The sequence below is a fragment of the Salvelinus fontinalis genome, chromosome 4 (assembly GCF_029448725.1).
Source record: "Salvelinus fontinalis isolate EN_2023a chromosome 4, ASM2944872v1, whole genome shotgun sequence".
Lineage (NCBI taxonomy): Eukaryota > Metazoa > Chordata > Actinopteri > Salmoniformes > Salmonidae > Salvelinus > Salvelinus fontinalis.
Window position 1 is genome coordinate 79,588,762 of NC_074668.1, and position 19,561 is coordinate 79,608,322.

Sequence of the window (19,561 nt, forward strand, 5' to 3'; positions counted from 1 at the left end):
CCAAAATCTAAGCTTGCTTTAATCCAATGTTTGTAAACATTGTAAATATAAAAACAAACACTGTATAGCCTCAAAACATGCTTAAAACTATAATTTTCATATATTGCATACACAGCTATGTCTATGCATTTGAGAGTGGTTACATTTATCTAGGCCCATCCTTGAGCTTTTTACCGGAACAGAGATGGGGGAAACAGTTTTGTTATTGTTTCAACTAAGTATTTCCCCTTTAAGTATTGTACTCATAGCCTAATCTCAGAAATCCCAGACCTAGGTGTGTATGCTGGAACACTGAGGGCATTTGATGAATGCCCTGGGACTGACCCGGGTATACCGGGAACAGTTTATTGGCCCAGCGTCGTCCGGGTTAGGGAGGGTTTGGCCGGTAGGGATATCCTTGTCTCATCGCGCACTAGCGACTCCTGTGGCTGACCAGGTCCGTGCGCACTGCGATGCAGTGCCTTAGACCACTGCGCCACCCAGAGGTCATTTAAAAATTATTGCTTTTGATAAAAACACTTTATCTGTATTCCCAATGAAAGAGTTAGAAAATTGGTTAGAGGATGTAGGTTTCTGAACGATGCATCATGCTGCCTTGTTGACAACATGACCGAGTGGTGCAGATTACTGTTCCATTTGAGAAGGGTGCTCCTCCCTCATTGCATAGCCCGGTGCACTGGGTTCAGCTGAATCAAACTCCCTCTCAGTGGTAACATTGTGGGAGGCAACCCATCTGTCTAGAAAGAGATTACTCAATGTCTATAGCAGTGGTTCCCAACCTGGGGTATAAGGACCCCTAGGGGTACTTGGCCTATCAACAGGAGGCAAAGAAAAGCTAGTTTGGCTGTAGAAAAGCTCTGTTTATTATTGATCATTTGTTCATGTTACTTGAGCAGTTCTTACAAAAACTACATTATTTACACAATCAAACCATATAACTATTCGTGATTTAGGCACAAAATATGAGGAAAGCTCAGTCCAAAAGAATAATTCATGTTTTGATTAGATCAAATATACAATGGCTACAAAAATAACCCCTTATGAATATAAAAATATGACATGGATATGAAAATATGAGTTGATCAATAGCTTGAATCAATTAAAAACTGACTAGTGTATTTTGTTTTTGACAAGAGGTGCATCTCTGAAACAGTTAGAAACTTCTTACAATCTCACAGATGAAACAAGCTGAAAGAGAGAAATCTTTTGCATCAACCAAACACACAGAAATATGCACATCTCACAGAAAGACATCTGCATCATGTGGAAGTTCATGGGATCAATGTTCTTTGGGGTAAAAGTAAAATAAAGCATTCCATTGTGATTCACGCACAACACCCACTCAACTTTAAAAAGCCTTTAGAGTTAAAGACATCCAACACATAGGCCTACATATCGTCTGCAAGAATCCAACACATAGGTCTACATATCGTCTGCAAGAATGAACCTACCAGTACATGGAGTGTAGGAATGGAGTGTGTGAGTGAATCAGATGGGTTTGAATACTGATGAACCTAACTCCTCTGAGCCCATACAGTCTTCTGTACCTCTATCAATGGATGTTTAATACAGTGTAGGTATACTTTGGGAAGTTTTAGAGGTATACAGACTGCAGATAGAAACCACTGGTTGACCTAGAGGTCAGGGATCCACTATTCTATAACTCTGTACTGGTGAGTTTTACTGTCTGTCTGGATACAAAACTATTCCGTCTTCCTATTTAGATAGTGTTCTTTCTTGGGTGGATATCTGACATTTAACACATTAACAACCAGGTCTCCACAACGGCCAGAATTTAAACTCTTGTACTCTCTCTCTGCAGCATTATGTGGATAAAGTACATTCATATTTCAAAGAGGCTGTAATACTAAAGTGACATTCTCTTAAAAGATAAAAAGCTTCACAATGTTATAATCTATTAAACCTACTCTTAATTCACAGTTTTCACTCCATTTTTATAAAATAACATCAGTTTATCAACCCAACAAATTATATCAATATCAATCTCAGCCCATTACAACACAAATATTTTTGTTGTTGAATAAAACCAATACAAACTATGTCCCACTCCATTACACTATGAGCTGTATGTAGCAACAGCACCTTAACAAACCCTAAATAACCTCAGCAGCATCCTCGGACTGTGACACCATGCTCTTTCCTTCTCCATCATGGCCAGTAAAGAGAATGACAGGTAAGTCTAGTGAAGCTGGGGGCTAGAGCTATGTGATGACAGGTGTGCGAGGTGGCGTTTAACGGTGCACTTCAGAAACTCAACAGAGACACCCACCACTCCTTTAAAACGCTGGTGATCCATGTCCAATTAAGCCTCTGGTGCCTGGTGAAAGTTCAGGGGAGGCTGGTACCATTCCCAAGGACCAGTTCTCATATCTCACTAGAGCAGCCTAAAACAGCAGAGCCCCTCTGTGCCATGTGCAGCCAAAGCCCATGCTTCTTATAACACTTTGTAATGTAATGCTTTTATTTAGGTAATTCCATTGATCATATAACGTAGAGAGCTCTTTTGGTGGAGGTGCCTCTTAGGTGGGACGTGAGGAGATTGTGGACACTCCAAGGGCATTAGGTGTGGGTTCGAGGTGAGACTGTCCAGGTGGGAGTTTACAGTCCAGTATAGTCTCAGGGAGCAGGGTCTGGTTGGCTCTGCATGCGTCTCTCTGCAGCTGCTGCCATGGTCCTGCGTCTCAGCATGGTCATGTCTGAGACAGGGGCGTCTTCCTCCAGAGTGGGCAGGTCCTCCTCGTCCTCTGGGCTCTTTCTCAAGTATCTCCTGTGGGGAAATGAATTGAGGTCAATGTGGGCTGTGTTCAGCAGACACGAAACAGAAGGAAATGCTCAGAAACAGAGAGTGGCAGGGAGAAACTGTCTGAACCAGTCCAATAAGAAACTTTCAATTTGCTAAACTTTTGCTATGGTGTGTCCTTATAAACATGACAGTGATCTCAGTCATTTAGTTACAATATATCTATTCTGCTACTGTAGATACTCAGTAAAAGAGCCAGTGACTGAACCCTGACCTAACAGACAAGAAACCACCACCAAGACAGCAACAGGTGTTTGCTCTTATCTAAGAAGACTCTTATTTTGAAAAGATTGTCAGCTGAGGCCTGTTCAGGATGTCGGGTCAGGTTGCAAAACATTCAGACAGAAATTGATTGCGTAATAAGATATGATTGTCTGCCAAGTTGAACAGGGTAGGCTATATTTCTATCTGCAAAGCTGGTAAGGTTTCCCCTCACTAAATACACCCGTTTCGTTTGACAGACTGGTCTAGTACTGCCGGTGGTGACAGTACAGTACCTGCGTGCCTGTTGCAGCAGCTCATCCTTCCTCTGCAGCAGCATCTTCTGTCTCTCCTCTGCAGACTTGGAGAAGCGGCTCCCTCTGACCTCCAGGTTGTTCAGCTCGCTGGGAGCAGTCTCCACCCCCCCACTGGCTCCTGCCCCCTCTGGGCCTGGGTTCACCTGTACGGGGGAACGCTCAGCCGCCTGGAGGGGGAGAGGCAAGACATCTTTAATCAACACCAGTTAACACCACAGTATACACCTTTAAACACATTTGACTAGATCCTGAACTCATTCCCTCTCTTTTTCTACCTAATCCTCAGAAAGAGGTACAATCACACACAAGGGGAAAGTGTAGGCCTTCTGGGGTCTATATGTGGACCACCATGGTCAAAATACCCAATGCACTGAACTGGAGGACCTACCAGAGCAGGGAAGGGCACCACGATGCGTCCCTCCAGGATGTTGTCGGTGGTGACCTCCACAGAGCGGGTCAACTGCAGGTCCTGCAGCACCAAGTGGTAGGGCACCTGAGGAAACATCTCCTGGATCTGATGGGCCTGTGGGGAGTAGAACACTATGTTACCCAGCAGCCAACTCCATTCTAGTCAAGTCATATTGCTGCAATGAATACATTGAAAACAAAGCTGTTGATGAAGGGCAAGTGTAAAAACAATCTTCAAAGCTCAGATGATGCTTGCGAGACCTCTTGGAAGGATTAAACCTAGTCCAGGACTAAAAAACATGCTGATGTCCCGGGAGGGGATTAGAGTAAGGCTGTGACTCACCATGGTGTTGAGCTGAGAGTTGTTGGCCTGCTGAGCGATAGCCAGGATGTTAGTGGTGTGCATCACCTCTACTGAGAAACTAGGCAGCCAGCTGGCGATGCGGGAGCCTGGGAGGAGACATCACCACATTAATCACTACCTGAAATGTGCACTATAAGAAATGTCTCTAACAGTGTGATGTCTGTCTATGTGACTATCAACATGTTATATGCCAGAACTCATCATCAACTATACTCAATAGAATAGTCCATTCAGTGAGATCACCTGTGTTGTAAAACAAGTCTGTATGGCCTTACCATCAAAGTGGAAGAAGTGATTGTGTTGGTTGAGGTGTGGTCTGGCATCTGCAGCGGGGCCCCCAGGGCCCAGGTTGTTCTCCAGTGGGAGGCCAGCCCCCTGCTGCTGGCCTCTGGCCGGGCCTCCATCACCACTGATGTTCAGGGACATCCTGCATGTTGGACACGACGTGTCCTGCTCCAGCCACGACCGCAGGCAGGAACTGAGGAATAGCAAACAGGAACGTTAATGTACACAGACACGCAGCAAACACAGGTACAGACACAACACTCTTAGTGTCAATCAAAACATCACCTACATAATGCCACATTCAATCAAGCGTGAGGAAATAATGACTCCTGGGATTTTAGAGGTGCCAAGTGTTAAGTTCATGTTTAAAGTATCCCTATATTTCTGTTATTACGGGGCTATCACTCAGTCAAGAGTACGCATGCGCAGGAAGTCTGGGGGTTGTTGGACCTAGCCTGGAGTGTAATGGCTACCTTGTGTGTGTTCATATAGTAGAGTAAACTTTGTTAAACTGGAACCTTGTCGTTGTGTCATTTCGAGTTAACACCAAGGTGGCTGGGTCAGTCTCTTACTTGTGGAAGAGGTGTCCGCAGGGCAGTTTACGTGCTGTCTGCATGGTGTCCCAGCAGATGGCACAGTCATCATTGTTGGCTACCAGTTCCTCGTCTGTGGCCACTGCAAACCTGAGAGGTACAGAGCATAACAAATCTAGATCAACAACTGCACTAGTCTCATGAATAGCTAAATAGCTAACAGCTAGATAGCCCGTCATAAGAAAGCAGAGAGACTAGATTCACACACACTGCTACAGCTTCATAAACTGAGTCTCAGCTAAGAGTGAAAGAACACCACCCATTGCCTAATAAGTAACAGTAGGGATGTATTAAATACAAGACAGTGAGAGCCATCAGTAGGCTGGTCAGTAGACAGACCTGGCCTCCATGTTGTTGATGACACGGAGGTAGTTCTTGTGGCGTCGGATGCGGCGCTGCACCTCATGGAACAGATACCTCAGCTGCATGAAGATCACCAGACTGGCCATGGACAGCCAGATATTACCAAAGAGCTGAGGGGAGACAGGGGAGTCAAACATTAAACACAGCTCTAAGATATTACTAAAGAACTGAGGGGAGACAGGGCAGTCAAACATTAAACACAGCTCTAAGATATTACTAAAGAACTGAGGGGAGACAGGGGAGTCAAATGTTAAACACAGCTCTTAGATATTACTAAAGAACTGAGGGGAGACTGGAGTCAAATGTTAAACACAGCTCTAAGATATTACCAAAGAACTGAGGGGAGACGGGAGTCAAACATTAAACACAGCTCTAAGATATTACCAAAGAACTGAGGGGAGACAGGGGAGTCAAACATTAAACACAGCTCTAAGATATTACTAAAGAGCTGAGGGGAGACTGGAGTCAAATGTTAAACACAGCTCTAAGATATTACTAAAGAGCTGATGGGAGACCGGAGTCAAACATTAAAACACAGCTCTAAGATATTACTAAAGAGCTGAGGGGAGACCGGAGTCAAACATTAAAACACAGCTCTAAGATATTACCAAAGAACTGAGGGGAGACGGGAGTCAAACATTAAACACAGCTCTAAAATATTACCAAAGAACTGAGGGGAGACAGGGGAGTCAAACATTAAAAACAGCTCTTAGATATTACTAAAGAGCTGAGGGGAGACAGGGAAGTCAAACATTAAACACAGCTCTAAGATATTACTAAAGAGCTGAGGGGAGACAGGGCAGTCAAACATTAAACACAGCTCTAGGATATTACTAAAGAGCTGAGGGGAGACTGGAGTCAAATGTTAAACACAGCTCTAAGATATTACCAAAGAGCTGAGGGGAGACAGGGGAGTCAAATGTTAAACACAGCTCTAAGATATTAGTAAAGAACTGAGGGGAGACAGGGCAGTCAAACATTAAAACAGCTCTAAGATATTACTAAAGAGCTGAGGGGAGACAGGGGAGTCAAACAAACACAGCTCTTAGATATTACTAAAGAGCTGAGGGGAGACCGGAGTCAAATGTTAAAACACAGCTCTAAGATATTACTAAAGAGCTGAGGGGAGACAGGGGAGTCAAATATTAAAACAGCTCTAAGATATTACTAAAGAGCTGAGGGGAGACGGGAGTCAAATGTTAAAACACAGCTCTAAGATATTACTAAAGAACTGAGGGGAGACAGGGGAGTCAAATGTTAAAACACAGCTCTAAGATATTACTAAAGAGCTGAGGGGAGACAGGGGAGTCAAATATTAAAACAGCTCTAAGATATTACTAAAGAGCTGAGGGGAGACGGGAGTCAAACGTTAAACACAGCTCTAAGATATTACTAAAGAGCTGAGGGGAGACAGGGGAGTCAAACATTAAACACAGCTCTAAGATATTACTAAAGAGCTGAGGGGAGACGGGAGTCAAATGTTAAAACACAGCTCTAAGCTCAAACTCAACTCTCATCTAACTGAATACTGTGGTTCTCTCTCAATTCATCTTTCCTCGGTTACTCTCATCATCTGAGAGGAGACACCATACCTTCTTCTCCAATTCAGTTGAGGAGGCGAGGAGATAGAATGCAAGGAATCGAAGAAAGACAAATTGAGATAGAGCCCTTATTTTAAATTCAGGCTAGTTCAGTCAGCCATCTTGTGGGCCTCTCGGTGGTGCTATTACCCAGTCGGTTAGTTCCTTTACTAATACCAGCCCATAGTGACCCGGCTCTGTCACTCACCAGCATGTGGATGTGGTGCATAAGGTCCAGGGATAGCATAGACAGCTCCATGATGAAGTCAGTGTAGTAGACGTAGGAGCCCTTACTCTCCCAGGTGCCTGGGTGGTTCAGATCCCACAGGTGAATGGTGTACCTGCAGAGAAACAGACTTAGTCAGAACCCTGCCCTGGTCACAATAATGCCTTTTTATTTGAACATTTTAGCACTTGTGCTTTTGAATTGTACACACCACAAATCAATCAAATGTATTTATAAAGCCCTTTTTACATAAGTAGCTGTCACGAAGTGCTTATACAGAAACCCAGCTTAAAACCCCAAAGAGCAAGCAGTTCAGATATAAAAGCACAGTGGCTAGGAAAAACTCAATAGAAAGGCAGGAACCTAGGAAGAAACCTACAGGTGGCAAAAAAAAGTATGTGAACACTTAGGAAATACCTGGATTTCCGCATAAATTGGTCATAGAATTTGATCTGATCTTCATCTAGGTCACAACAATAGACGAACACAGTCTGCTTAAACTAATAACACAAACAATTATACACTGCTCAAAAAAATAGAGGGAACACTTAAACAACACAATGTAACTCCAAGTCAATCACACTTCTGTGAAATCAAACTGTCCACTTAGGAAGCAACACTGATTGACAATAAATTTCACATGCTGTTGTGCAAATGGAATAGACAAAAGGTGGAAATTATAGGCAATTAGCAAGACACCCCCAAAAAAGGAGTGATTCTGCAGGTGGTGACCACAGACCACTTCTCAGTTCCTATGCTTCCTGGCTGATGTTTTGGTCACTTTTGAATGCTGGCGGTGCTCTCACTCTAGTGGTAGCATGAGACGGAGTCTACAACCCACACAAGTGGCTCAGGTAGTGCAGTTCATCCAGGATGGCACATCAATGCGAGCTGTGGCAAAAAGGTTTGCTGTGTCTGTCAGCGTAGTGTCCAGAGCACGTCCTGCACGGTGTTTTGCTGTAAGCACAACCCCCACCTGTGGACGTCGGGCCCTCATACCACCCTCATGGAGTCTGTTTCTGACCTTTTGAGCAGACACATGCACATTTGTGGCCTGCTGGAGGTCATTTTGCAGGGCTCTGGCAGTGCACCTCCTTGCACAAAGGCGGAGGTAGCGGTCCTGCTGCTGGGTTGTTGTCCTCCTACGGCCTCCTCCACGTCTCCTGATGTACTGGCGTGTCTCCTGTTAGCGCCTCCATGCTCTGGCCACTACGCTGACAGACACAGCAAACCTTTTTGTCACAGCTCGCATTGAGCAGCGTTGAGAATTCTAAAGTACAAAAGCCAAAGGTCCAACATTCTAGAACACTGTGCGTACACGTTTTGGACTCTGATAGGCGCTTAATGCTATGGGTGTCCAGACAACACAAAGCAAAGCAACAACTCATACACTTGGCTACTGTTTACAGGGTTTTTGTATAATGTTTTAGCATAACTAATTAATGAACCACTCCAATAAATACAGCTGCCTGCAAGTCATCATGATCACCCTCTGTAGCACGAAGCAGTATTTCAACAGGTGCTCCTGGTAACACATCTAATAGTATGCTAATATTAGAACTGGTTCATTCTAGATCCACTATGTCATCTGTGTTGCAGTGCAAGAGGGTCTGCATTCTGCAAGGAAGGGTCTTACCTCATGATGACATGTCCAGTCCGCACAGTGACCAACAGACACTGAAAGACAGAGAAAGACATGAATTATACATAAGTATTTTATACATCCTTTTTTTTGTGGGAAACAAATGTAACTGATGACAATGACGTAATACTAATTTGACTGAGTAAACCTCCTTGTTACTGTAACTTACAATAAAACAACAGCTGGAACAAACTCCTGCAGGATGGTAGTCCCAACTGCCCAGGAGGTTCAGCCAGCCCTGCTCTAGTCTACACCAATGGGTGTGCCTATAGAAATACTCTCCGCCCAATAGAGAGCAATAGTAAGGCGGTCTTTTTGTAGACACCAACTCCACCATGGTTTGTTGGACAAAGTCTATGGGGAAATTAACAAAGTTTTCATAGGGTTTTTAGATAAACGCCTAAAATAAGGTCTTTGGTAAACAAAGGCTTAGGAGATCTGGAACGTTTTGTTCTATAAGAATCTTCATCAGCTAACGCCACTTTTTGTGAATTTTGAAACATTTATGAAATCAGAAAAAGCACATAAAGGCTTCATAATTCATAAAGGTCATGTTAACTGACTGATATTCTCTCATAGAACAAAATGTATAACATATCCTAAGTCTGTGTTAACCTCAGACCTTATTTTTGGTGTCTATTCCAAAACCCTATTCTTTCCCCATAGGAATTTCTGAATGAACCAGAGGTAACTAATTTCCGTTTATTAGGACTACAAGCTGGTGAGCTCTTTAGGGTCAGGTCCTCACCTCGGCAGCCATGAAGGAGAGAGTGTGCATTCCATGTGCAGCGCCCAGCAGACCACAGACCACAGCAAGACCACAGCAGCCCAGCAGCAGGGAAACCAGTAGGGTAAGGACACACACATGGCTGTTCATAGAAGTAGTGGGGGAGAAGGACAGCTGCAAGGGGGAACAGGTACACATTAACCTACTGTATACATTCATTCAGAAAGAGAGATTACTAAACACACACACAGATGTAGACGGACATGCACACCTACATATAACTTGTACTTTCATACAAAGAGCGACCGACACACAGAATAACAATTTAGGGGTGGTTGCAGACTTCATGGCTACTCTTTCAATAGACTTTCCCGTTGAGCATGTTTTTGGTCAAGAGGTAAGCTTTATCTGGGCAGTGTCACTGCAGCCCCATACTGTACTACTAACACATGCTCAAATAACATGTCTAGTGACACACAACAATATTGACACAGGTACAGTGACACACATACAGGCTTGTTAAGCAGCCTTTCATCCAACTTTTACTGCAGACAACAGAAACAAAGTACAGCATTCCAACAGCTACAATGTCAGTTGATATAAGGATCAAACCTAACACCCATTGATTGCAGACAGAGAGATGTAATTCTTCACAATATGGTGTGATGTTGTTTTCCTATAGCTACAGCACACTACCTAAATGTTCATCTTAGTTTTTTTGTACTCCCCCACTCTGTAGTTTGAGTCTATGAAGTGACTGAAACATTAGCTAAACCTAAAACCCTGGCCTACATACATACATACAGCAAGAACTAGGCTTATTAATAGGTCTGGCCTGGACCTGAAAGAGACCCGGTCTATGGCATTCACTGTGACTGAATGTATACCCAACAGCGTCATATCACTGGCATCTAACATAGGTATATATGTTTACAGTGTAAACAAGTCAACAAGGTCACTCTCCCTACAGTACAGTGAGTGGGCCAATCTACATTTTGTAATTTCCTTATTTCAGTTTTTTATTCAGTACTCTAATAAGTTGTCATGCACACTGTGTAATAGCACTTGTTACCCAATATAACTAGTTTTATAACAATCTTTTTTTTAATTGAACCTTTATATCATGCCGTTACTAATAATTGTTTAAAACTACTTCTGACAAATGTTGTTATATAGCTGTTATAAAGGTTTATGAATGCATTAATAAAGACACCAACAGTAAAGTGTTAAGCTATCTTAAGATGAATGCACCAATGTAAGTCGCTCTGAATAAGAGCGTCTGCTAAATTACTAAAATGTACTGTTAGAGGTTGATGAGACGTACGTATTCAAAGCGGTCCTTGCACAGCTGGACCATGAGGTGGAGGAAGACCAGGGCAGAGAACCACAGACACCACATGACCACCTCCTCCACCATCTGAACGTTCAGTACCCCGAAGATAAAGATGAACTTATAGAAGATGAAGTTCCAGAACTTGTCCTTAAGGTGCTGAGGAGAGAGAGGAGGGGAGTGGAGTAGAGAGATGGGAAGAGAGAGGGGTGGAGAGAGGAAAGGTCAAGACATTAGAACATGGATGGAGTGGTCAGACTACACTAATAGACTCAAACCACCAGTGTGGATTTCAATGATAAGATCTTGTTTTGCAGACTATTTGTGGAGGACATTTGTACTATAGTTTACATAAACAGTTAGATGCCTAACCTTCAATAAGGTGACATCAAATTATCCCAAATATCAGTTATTAGGTTACCACCACAACTCCAAGCCTCACCTGCTTCTCACTGACTCGGAGGGGCCCAAAAACCATGCACTGGATCATCTTAGCAATTAACATCAGAGAACAGCAAGCTGTATTCACCAACACCTGAGGAGTAGAGAAGAGCAGGCCACTTAGCAACCATGTAACAACTAAGTAACGTAACAACAATATTGGCTGCTTGGCTGAGCTGAGCCTATCTTGAATAAAACTTACCCATACAAAGAGACTGTCAGTGACCAGGTACCACATAACAGTGGTCGCCAATTCTGTATCTGCACTCACAACATCATCGCTAGTCACATGTTCTAGACCTAGGCCGCCTCTATTATCCCCTTCTAAGGGTGCAGGTGGTGGAGGCTCGTCCATGTCTGGAACCCCAAACCCCTGTTCAGTCACAGTAGTGTAGGCGCTGAAGATGCTTCCAGCCAGCAGAACCACACTCAGCGCTGTGTAGGTCTGCAGACTGGGCCAGGGAAACCTCTCCAGGAATAGCAGAGGCATTGGAATGTTAATATTGGAGGTCTCTCACACACAAGACTTGTGAAGTTAGGCCTAATAGGCTTGACACTGATTTCCACCACACCTTAGTTCTGTCAACAACCTGCAGGGAAGGAAAACAAATCAATAAGGCAACTGTAGGTAATGGTAATGCATGGAACTAGCTAGCTAGTGTAACGGTAGTAAGCCTGAGCAACAAGCCCTCTCTGTCTAGTACTAGTTTCTAGTGTTGTTTCACTGACCAGAGACAGTTGTAGAGGGTTAGCTGAGCAGCTAAACTTGCTAGTTAAGTTCATATTGTTATTAGCTAGCTAACTAACTAGCTACCGCTGTCAAAACAACGCCCATTTTGGTCCAGCTAGCTAGTGAGTGCTAGACTAATGTTAGCATGGAAGCTAGCTAGCTGTTAGCTACAAGTTTAGACAGCTAGCTAGCTACCCAATGTTGTATAGTTCAAATAAAACAATAAACTCCTATAGAGGACCTGATATTGCTTATAAATTAGCACTTTAGCTTGCTGGCTGTCTAGATAAAAGTCCAAACTCTCTAGCTAGCTAACGTTACCTGTCCCAGAGTCTATCTGTTGTTTCCGTACTCGACAGAGTACATTAGCAACTAGCTAGCTAGTGATTATGAAATACACCGAACCAGTCTGGTTAAAATTTGAGCAAAGACATTTCACTCAACTTACAAATTAATCAATTTGACATTAACTAGCTAACTTCATGTCCAACATCCAATTTCCTCTTGTTGAGGTTGACAGTAGACTCCGTTAAAATTCCCCGATCCGTGGTTATTGCTGCGTTCAGACACAAGTCGGAACTAGGAAACTCGGAAATGTCCATTTTGCCAAGTCGTTGACCGCAGCACGTGTATAACTTCAACCAGTTAGCAAGTCGGACATTTCCGAGTTTCCTAGTTCCGTCTAGTGTGGAACGCGGCATATGTTGACGACATCTTGTTTATTTCTCACTGACTGGAGATATACAATCTATGCTTGGAGACCCAGGACATGAAATTCTGAGTGTCATCACAACAACTTTCAAAATAAAAGTCTATCAAGTGCAATGTTGTCCAGTAAAATCAGAGTTGGGGTGTAACTGACTACACGTAATCAACTACATGTCTAATTAGGAAAAACAATTACCTGTAATCACTTACTTTACCAGCTAAAAATATTGCAATCAGATTACAGATGCTTTTGAAAAACTAGATGATTACTTCTTGGATAACTTTTTTATCAGAAAGGATGTTTGCAAAAAATAAATTCTGACATCTCTGTTTTCAATTCAACATAAAAAAAAAGGTGCAAGTTTAGTTTTGTTCAAGTCAGAGACTAGTATGACGACACACCAAATGAGTTTGATGGATCCTTTTTATCTTTTTTCTAATGACTCTTAAGGAAAAAGTAATCCAAAAGTAATGTAACTAGGATTACAGTTTTGGACAGGCAACTGGTAACTGTGAAAGTAATCAGATTATGTTACTGAATTTATGTTCTCCTAGTTACATTACTGATGACAAGTTTGTAATAGATTACATTTAGAACGTAACCTACCGATCCAAAAAATCTAATACATTTGTTTAATTAATTCATGACAAACTCTGTTTACAGCAGGTATAAAAGGTGCAGTCAAATGCTTATGCACTAGCTTCCTCAACAATGCAGTAGAGTCATCAACAATAACAATGAAAAGAGTCAACCCTATGTCAAATAAAATGCAATTTTTCACATGCGCCACATACAACAGGTGTAGACTTTACCGTGAAATGCTCACTTGCAACAATGCAGAGTTAAAAAGTAAGAAAAAAAATTTGCTAAAGAAAAAGAGAAACACAATAATTTAAATTAACGAGGCTACAGTATATACAAGGAATACCAGTACCGAGTCAATATGTAAGGGTACAAGGTTGTTGAGGTAATATGTACATGTAGGTAGGGGTAAAAATGACTAGGCCATCAGGATAAATAATAAACAGAGTAGCAACAGTGCATGTGAAGAGAGTGAAAAGGTGTGAAAGTGTGTCTATGTGTGAGTGTGTGGTGTCAATATGCATGTGTGTGTTTTGTGTGTGTGAGCGTATGTAGTGTGTGTTTTGTGTGTGTGAGCGTATGTAGTGTGTGTGTGTGTGAGTGTGTGGTGTCAACATGCATGTGTGTGTGTGTTTTGTGTGTGTGTGTGTGTGTGTGTGTGTGTGTGTGTGTGTGTGTGTGTGTGTGTGTGTGTGTGTGTGTGTGTGTGTGTGTGTGTGTGTGTGTGAGTGTAGTGTAGTATGTGTGGGTAGAGTCTACCGAGTGTGCGTAGAGCCAATGCAAGAGAAAAAAAAGGGGGGGTCAATGTAAAATGCTCCCAACACAATGCATTCACGCACAAAAAATAATTATTGTATAAACTGTAATGAGGAAGGCATACATAATCTACTGTAAAAAACTAAATACAATAAAAAATACATAAAATATTTAACAACCTGTTTATTTTTCTTTGTCACATCTAGCTAACCACATTACTTTCCTGTCACACTCAGACAGAAACCCTTGTTTGTTTTATTACAGAAGTAAAGTGACCGTTACTGCTTTTGAGGCCAAGGGTGATATAAGGAAGTACTCCCCAGACAAAATCATTATTTCTTAGGAAACAGCAGTTGACTGCAGTGCAAAATGAAAAGCTCGGGCTCCTCCATCTCAGACGATGATGATGCATTGTCTTTAGAAATGTCAACCGTAGGGCGATCAGTAGTCTGTGTGATCCTGGGCCTGTCGTTCCTGGTGGGGGTCCCGGGGAACCTGCTGGTGATCTGGACCATCCTGAGGCACGTCCAGCAGCGCTCCCACACCGTGGTGCTCATCCTCCAGCTGGCTGCTGCAGACCTGCTGGTGCTCATCACCCTGCCCCTGTGGATCTACTCCCTGGCCCGCTCCTGGGTGTTCGGGGATGCATCCTGTAAGGCCATGGTGTACGTCATCAACACCTGCATGTACAGCAGCGTCTTCCTCATCACCCTCATGAGCGTCGAGCGCTTCCTTGTCATCCGGTACCCGTTCAAGATGTTGCGTTGGAAGACCAAGGCCATTATGGACAAGGCTTTAGTGGCTATCTGGGCTCTGGCTTTCCTTTTAGGGATCCCATCCATTTTTACCCGCTCCATCGATGAGATCGATGGCACTGAGCAGTGTCTTTTCAGGGAGTACAGCTCAGGGGCCCACGAGGTGGTGTTCTTATGCCTGGAGACCTTGGTGGGCTTCGTGGTCCCCTTCTCCACCCTGGCTGTCTGTTCCTGTCTAGTAACAACACACCTGAGGACAATGCATTTCGGCAGCAGCAAACGGAAGTCGACAGTTCTGATCAGTAGTGTGGTGGTAGCCTTCGTTCTCTGCTGGCTTCCTCACCATGTCCTCAACACTGTAGATCTAGTCAGCATCCTGACAGAGGATCCAGATGATGCTGTGCCTGTTTCAGTGGCCCAGACTGCAATAGTGTTTATCTCTGGAGCGCTGGCCTTCATTAGTAGCTCTGTGAACCCTGTGTTCTATTCCTTCGCTGCAAGGAACTTCCAGGGCAGTCTCCAGGAGTCCCGCATGGTCAGGCTGTTCCAGGAACTCTCCTCACACACCTCCTCCAAGCTAAGGGGATCTGGCAACACAATAGGATCGGAAAACACAATAGGATCTGGCAACACAATAGGATCGGAAAACATAATGTCCTCAGTAAGGCCAGACTGCAACAATACCACAGACATAACTACCGTGTAGGACTACAGAGATGGTCGCGCTGGATAAGAGCATTCTAGATAAGTCGTTCTGGATAAGAGCGCCTGCTAAATGACTAAAATGTCAAATGAAAACTGTAACCTGATCATTGATTCAGATGTCAGCATTGATGAGAAATAAATATGTCTTGAATCTAGAAGTTTGATTATAAGTTGTATTTTTATGATCATGGTACAAAATGTAGATATTGTTGTGGCGCTTGTGATATACGGTGAGAAAAGCTCACACAAGTAATTCAATTGTGACTATTTAACACAATAAAGCTATTGCATTTGCTCATAAAGTGGTATAATTTAAATAACATGTATTCATGGTCATGTTACAATTCCTTGAATATTATTTGATTTATTTGATTTAACCTTTATTTTGTATTGAAATTCATGTTACATAAAATAACACACTGCCTTACTCTATTTGATCACAATAAAAATAAAATCATCTGATCTCAAGTTCATATCACTTCAATAAAAGTAATTTGTGGTCAATACAATTGCTTGAACTCTTAAAATATCTCAGAAGATATATTTTTCCAGACAGTGCCACAATAAGGACCCACTGGATGACTCAGTGCTATGTCTCTCACATAATGATGGCTCTGTGAAAAACCAACCTCTTTCCTGTTCTAGGCAAAGTTAAAGGGAAGTGAAAGCTTGCTGGTGCAGCACTTTTTTTCTGTCTGAGTATGTACACCAGATAGAAGGCACGTAAGGCGAGGTGAGGCAAGGCGATCGGCAGCATCAACCAGAACTGTTCGATCATCAGCTGTCTTCAGCTTCAGAGTCCACCATGGCTCCTGATGAGTTTGCTGGCGGGACAGTGGTGGCCTGTGTGATCCTGGGCCTGTCGTTCCTGGTGGGGGTCCCGGGGAACCTGCTGGTGATCTGGACCATCCTGAGGCACGTCCAGCAGCGCTCCCACACCGTGGTGCTCATCCTCCAGCTGGCTGCTGCAGACCTGCTGGTGCTCATCACCCTGCCCCTGTGGATCTACTCCCTGGCCCGCTCCTGGGTGTTCGGGGAGGCATTCTGTAAGGCCATGGTGTACGTCATCAACACCTGCATGTACAGCAGCGTCTTCCTCATCACCCTCATGAGCGTCGAGCGCTTTGTCGCTGTGCGACACCCCTTTGCCTCAGCCGGCTGGAAGAGGAAGAAGGCCTTGAATAAAGTTCTTATTGTTCTGTGGGCTGCTGCGTTCCTATTCAGCACCCCGGTCTTTCCAACCCAGGTGGTGGAGGGGGACCCTGGGGAGGAGCATTGCCTGTACAGGGACTACACCTCAGACGGCCAGGAGGCAGTGTGTGTTCTACTGGAGACGCTGGTGGGCTTTGCTGTCCCCTTTTGCATTCTTGTCGTCTGCTACAGCTGTCTCTACAGCCGCATCGCACAGATTACCTTTAAGTCCAAGCGTAAGTCCATGGGGTTGATTGCAAGCATGGTAGTGGTGTTCGCATTATGCTGGACCCCTCACCACGTCGGCAACGTGCTCTCCCTCGTCATCCTCACCATCAAGGGGTCCCACCGCGAGGCCGCAGCACGTATAGAGAGCGTCAGAACCACCATGACTTTCATCGCTGGAGCGCTCGTGTTCATCAGTAGTTCGGTCAACCCTTTGCTCTATGTGTTTGTGGCGCGTACGTTCCGGAGTTCCCTGAGGGAGACAGGCATTCAGAAATTGTTCCGGCACATCTCAAGCACGGCTCCTGGAGAGGGGACTAAAGAACTGTCCTTTGTGACCAAGAGACCAAGCATCTCTCAGACACAGAGCCACAGCTCCCAGTGTGTCACAGAGCCACAGCTCCCAGTGTGTCACAGAGCCACAGCTCCCAGTGTGTCACAGAGCCACAGCTCCCAGTGTGTCACAGAGCCTAAGGAACAAATGGATGTACTTCTAAATATATGTGAAAATGTTTCTTCCTGAGATTGAAAACGATGTTTATCATATGTTTTTGATAAAGATTTTTGTGTGTAAATTACAAAGTTTGATTTGTCACATTGTTTCTATATGTTAATTAACTTAAAATGTAGAAAAGCAATTGTTAGTAATGTTTATGTCAAACATAATGCATATAAAAACATTAAAATAGGTTCTGTATATCATTTTACATGTAGTGAATTTGAATTAACATTTGAAATACTTTTTAACATATACACATTTTTCTATGTAGGCCCCAATGTGTTAGACACATTTTTCAGTTGTGGTATAATGCTAATTTCATGCTCAAATGTTTTTATATTCCATGTGCCACAGAAAAAAGAGCTTCATAGAAAAAAGAACATAGTGTCACTCTATATGCTTGTCTGAAGCTATATGATATGAGTATAATGACTGAGTGTACTGTATGTATTCAGCTGCTTATCTTGAGGCCTTGCCTCCCTACATTTATTTTACACCCTCCTGATCTGGATAGAATATATTTCACCCACAGCTTTAGCCTTCATGATAATGGCAACCACAGATATCAGCCTCTTCCTGTCATACTGAGCTTTCCAACTGTCTTCATACTGATCATTTCATTGTTATAGTTGAAGTCAATGAACATGTGTATGTACCCCATGCCAAATGTATTTATATGTTTTATTTTACCTTTATTTAACTAGGTAAGTCAGTTAAGAACAAATTCTTATTTACATGACGCTGGGCCAATTGTGCGCCGCCCTTTGGGACTCCCAATCACGGTCAGATGTGATACAGCCTGGATTCGAACCAGGGACTGTAGTGACACCTCTTGCACTGAGATGCAGTGCCTTAGACCGCTGCACCACCCGGGAGCCCTTTATGCTTTTATTAAATAAAATAATACTTTTTTTTTTTTAAATATCACTTAAAAAAATGTGTTGAAAGTGTTTCAAAGACCATTATAAACTGGGTGGTTCAAGCCCTGATTGCTGATTGGCTGACAGCCATGGTATATCCGACCGTATAACACGGGTATGACAAAAAATCTATTTTTACTGCTCTAATTACGTTGGAAACCAGTTTATAATAACAATACGGCACCTCGGGGGTTTGTGATATATGGCCAATATACCACGGTTAAGGGCTGTGTCCAGGCACTCCGCAAAGCGTTGTGCTTAAGAACAGCCCTTAGCCGTGGTATATTCGCCATATACCACACCTCCTTGTGCCTTATTGCTTAATTATAAGTGTTACAACAACAAAAAATTCAGTCAGAAAGTATAAATCGGCTAGTTCTGTTGTTTCCAGTCTACACGAAACATCTGTTCTGCGACAGCACGAGTCAGGCTTTCAACTTCCCTCTCATCTACGGAGATTGCAACATGAAAATCTGCCTTGTGTCCCTTTGACCATTGACGAAATGAGGAATTGTGTACTACTCTTTGGCACAGTCATATTGGAGAGAAACCACATTGTTTTTGTTGGGCTAGAGGGTTTCCTATGTCAGCTAAATCTACATTTTATTCAAATAGGATACATTTTATTTTCACCAATATCATACTATTGATTGTAAATGATGATCCATCAATCCTTATAGTTCAATAGGTGGCAGTGTACCTATTTTCCAATGACTGTGGAATTCTGACACATTCACAAGTCATTGCCCTCTCTCTCCATTTAATAGCACAGTTTCTATATAACTTTTAAATCAACTGTAAATGAACACGCCTAAAAGATGTACGCTAAGGTGTAATTTCACTATATATTAGGTAAGATGTGATTAGCTTTATATCTGTGTTGATCGTCAAGAGGCTCCACAGTCTCCACATGTATTCTTCTGAAGGACTGAGTCACACAGCGTTTGGCTGGGAGTCAGACGGAGCTCTGTCTCATCCTGCTCCAGTAAGCTTGGCTCTATTCAATGTGTCACGCTGTCACTCAGACACACGTACACACACGTACACACACACATGCACACACGCACACACACACACATGCACATACACACACATGCACACACACACACACACACACTGAATGGAAGAATTACTGCAGGAGACCTCTCCAGGGCTGGGCAGGGCAGCTTGTGTCAACACAACGCAATTACA

The 19,561-nt window shown here is 43.3% G+C and overlaps 3 protein-coding genes across 3 annotated transcripts; 2 read left to right on the top strand and 1 right to left on the bottom strand.

The window, feature by feature from the left end:
- Positions 1–839: 839 nt before the first annotated feature.
- Positions 840–12,800, bottom strand: LOC129854481 (E3 ubiquitin-protein ligase AMFR-like). Its single transcript, XM_055921563.1, has 14 exons — positions 12,477–12,800; positions 11,501–11,888; positions 11,300–11,392; positions 10,852–11,016; positions 9,549–9,701; positions 8,795–8,835; positions 7,141–7,273; positions 5,329–5,462; positions 4,969–5,079; positions 4,387–4,589; positions 4,091–4,197; positions 3,728–3,862; positions 3,319–3,506; positions 840–2,788 (listed from the first exon to the last, which is right to left on the bottom strand). Exons 2-14 carry the CDS (start codon positions 11,786–11,788, stop codon positions 2,638–2,640), a joined length of 1,902 nt encoding a protein of 633 aa, XP_055777538.1. The 5' UTR covers positions 11,789–11,888; positions 12,477–12,800; the 3' UTR covers positions 840–2,637.
- A 1,628-nt stretch (positions 12,801–14,428) lies between these two features.
- LOC129854483 (leukotriene B4 receptor 1-like) lies at positions 14,429–16,008 on the top strand. The gene has a single exon (XM_055921566.1). It carries the CDS (start codon positions 14,445–14,447, stop codon positions 15,534–15,536), a length of 1,092 nt encoding a protein of 363 aa, XP_055777541.1. The 5' UTR covers positions 14,429–14,444; the 3' UTR covers positions 15,537–16,008.
- Positions 16,009–16,093: 85 nt separating this feature from the next.
- LOC129854482 (leukotriene B4 receptor 1-like) lies at positions 16,094–18,327 on the top strand. The gene has a single exon (XM_055921565.1). It carries the CDS (start codon positions 16,341–16,343, stop codon positions 17,472–17,474), a length of 1,134 nt encoding a protein of 377 aa, XP_055777540.1. The 5' UTR covers positions 16,094–16,340; the 3' UTR covers positions 17,475–18,327.
- Positions 18,328–19,561: the final 1,234 nt, after the last annotated feature.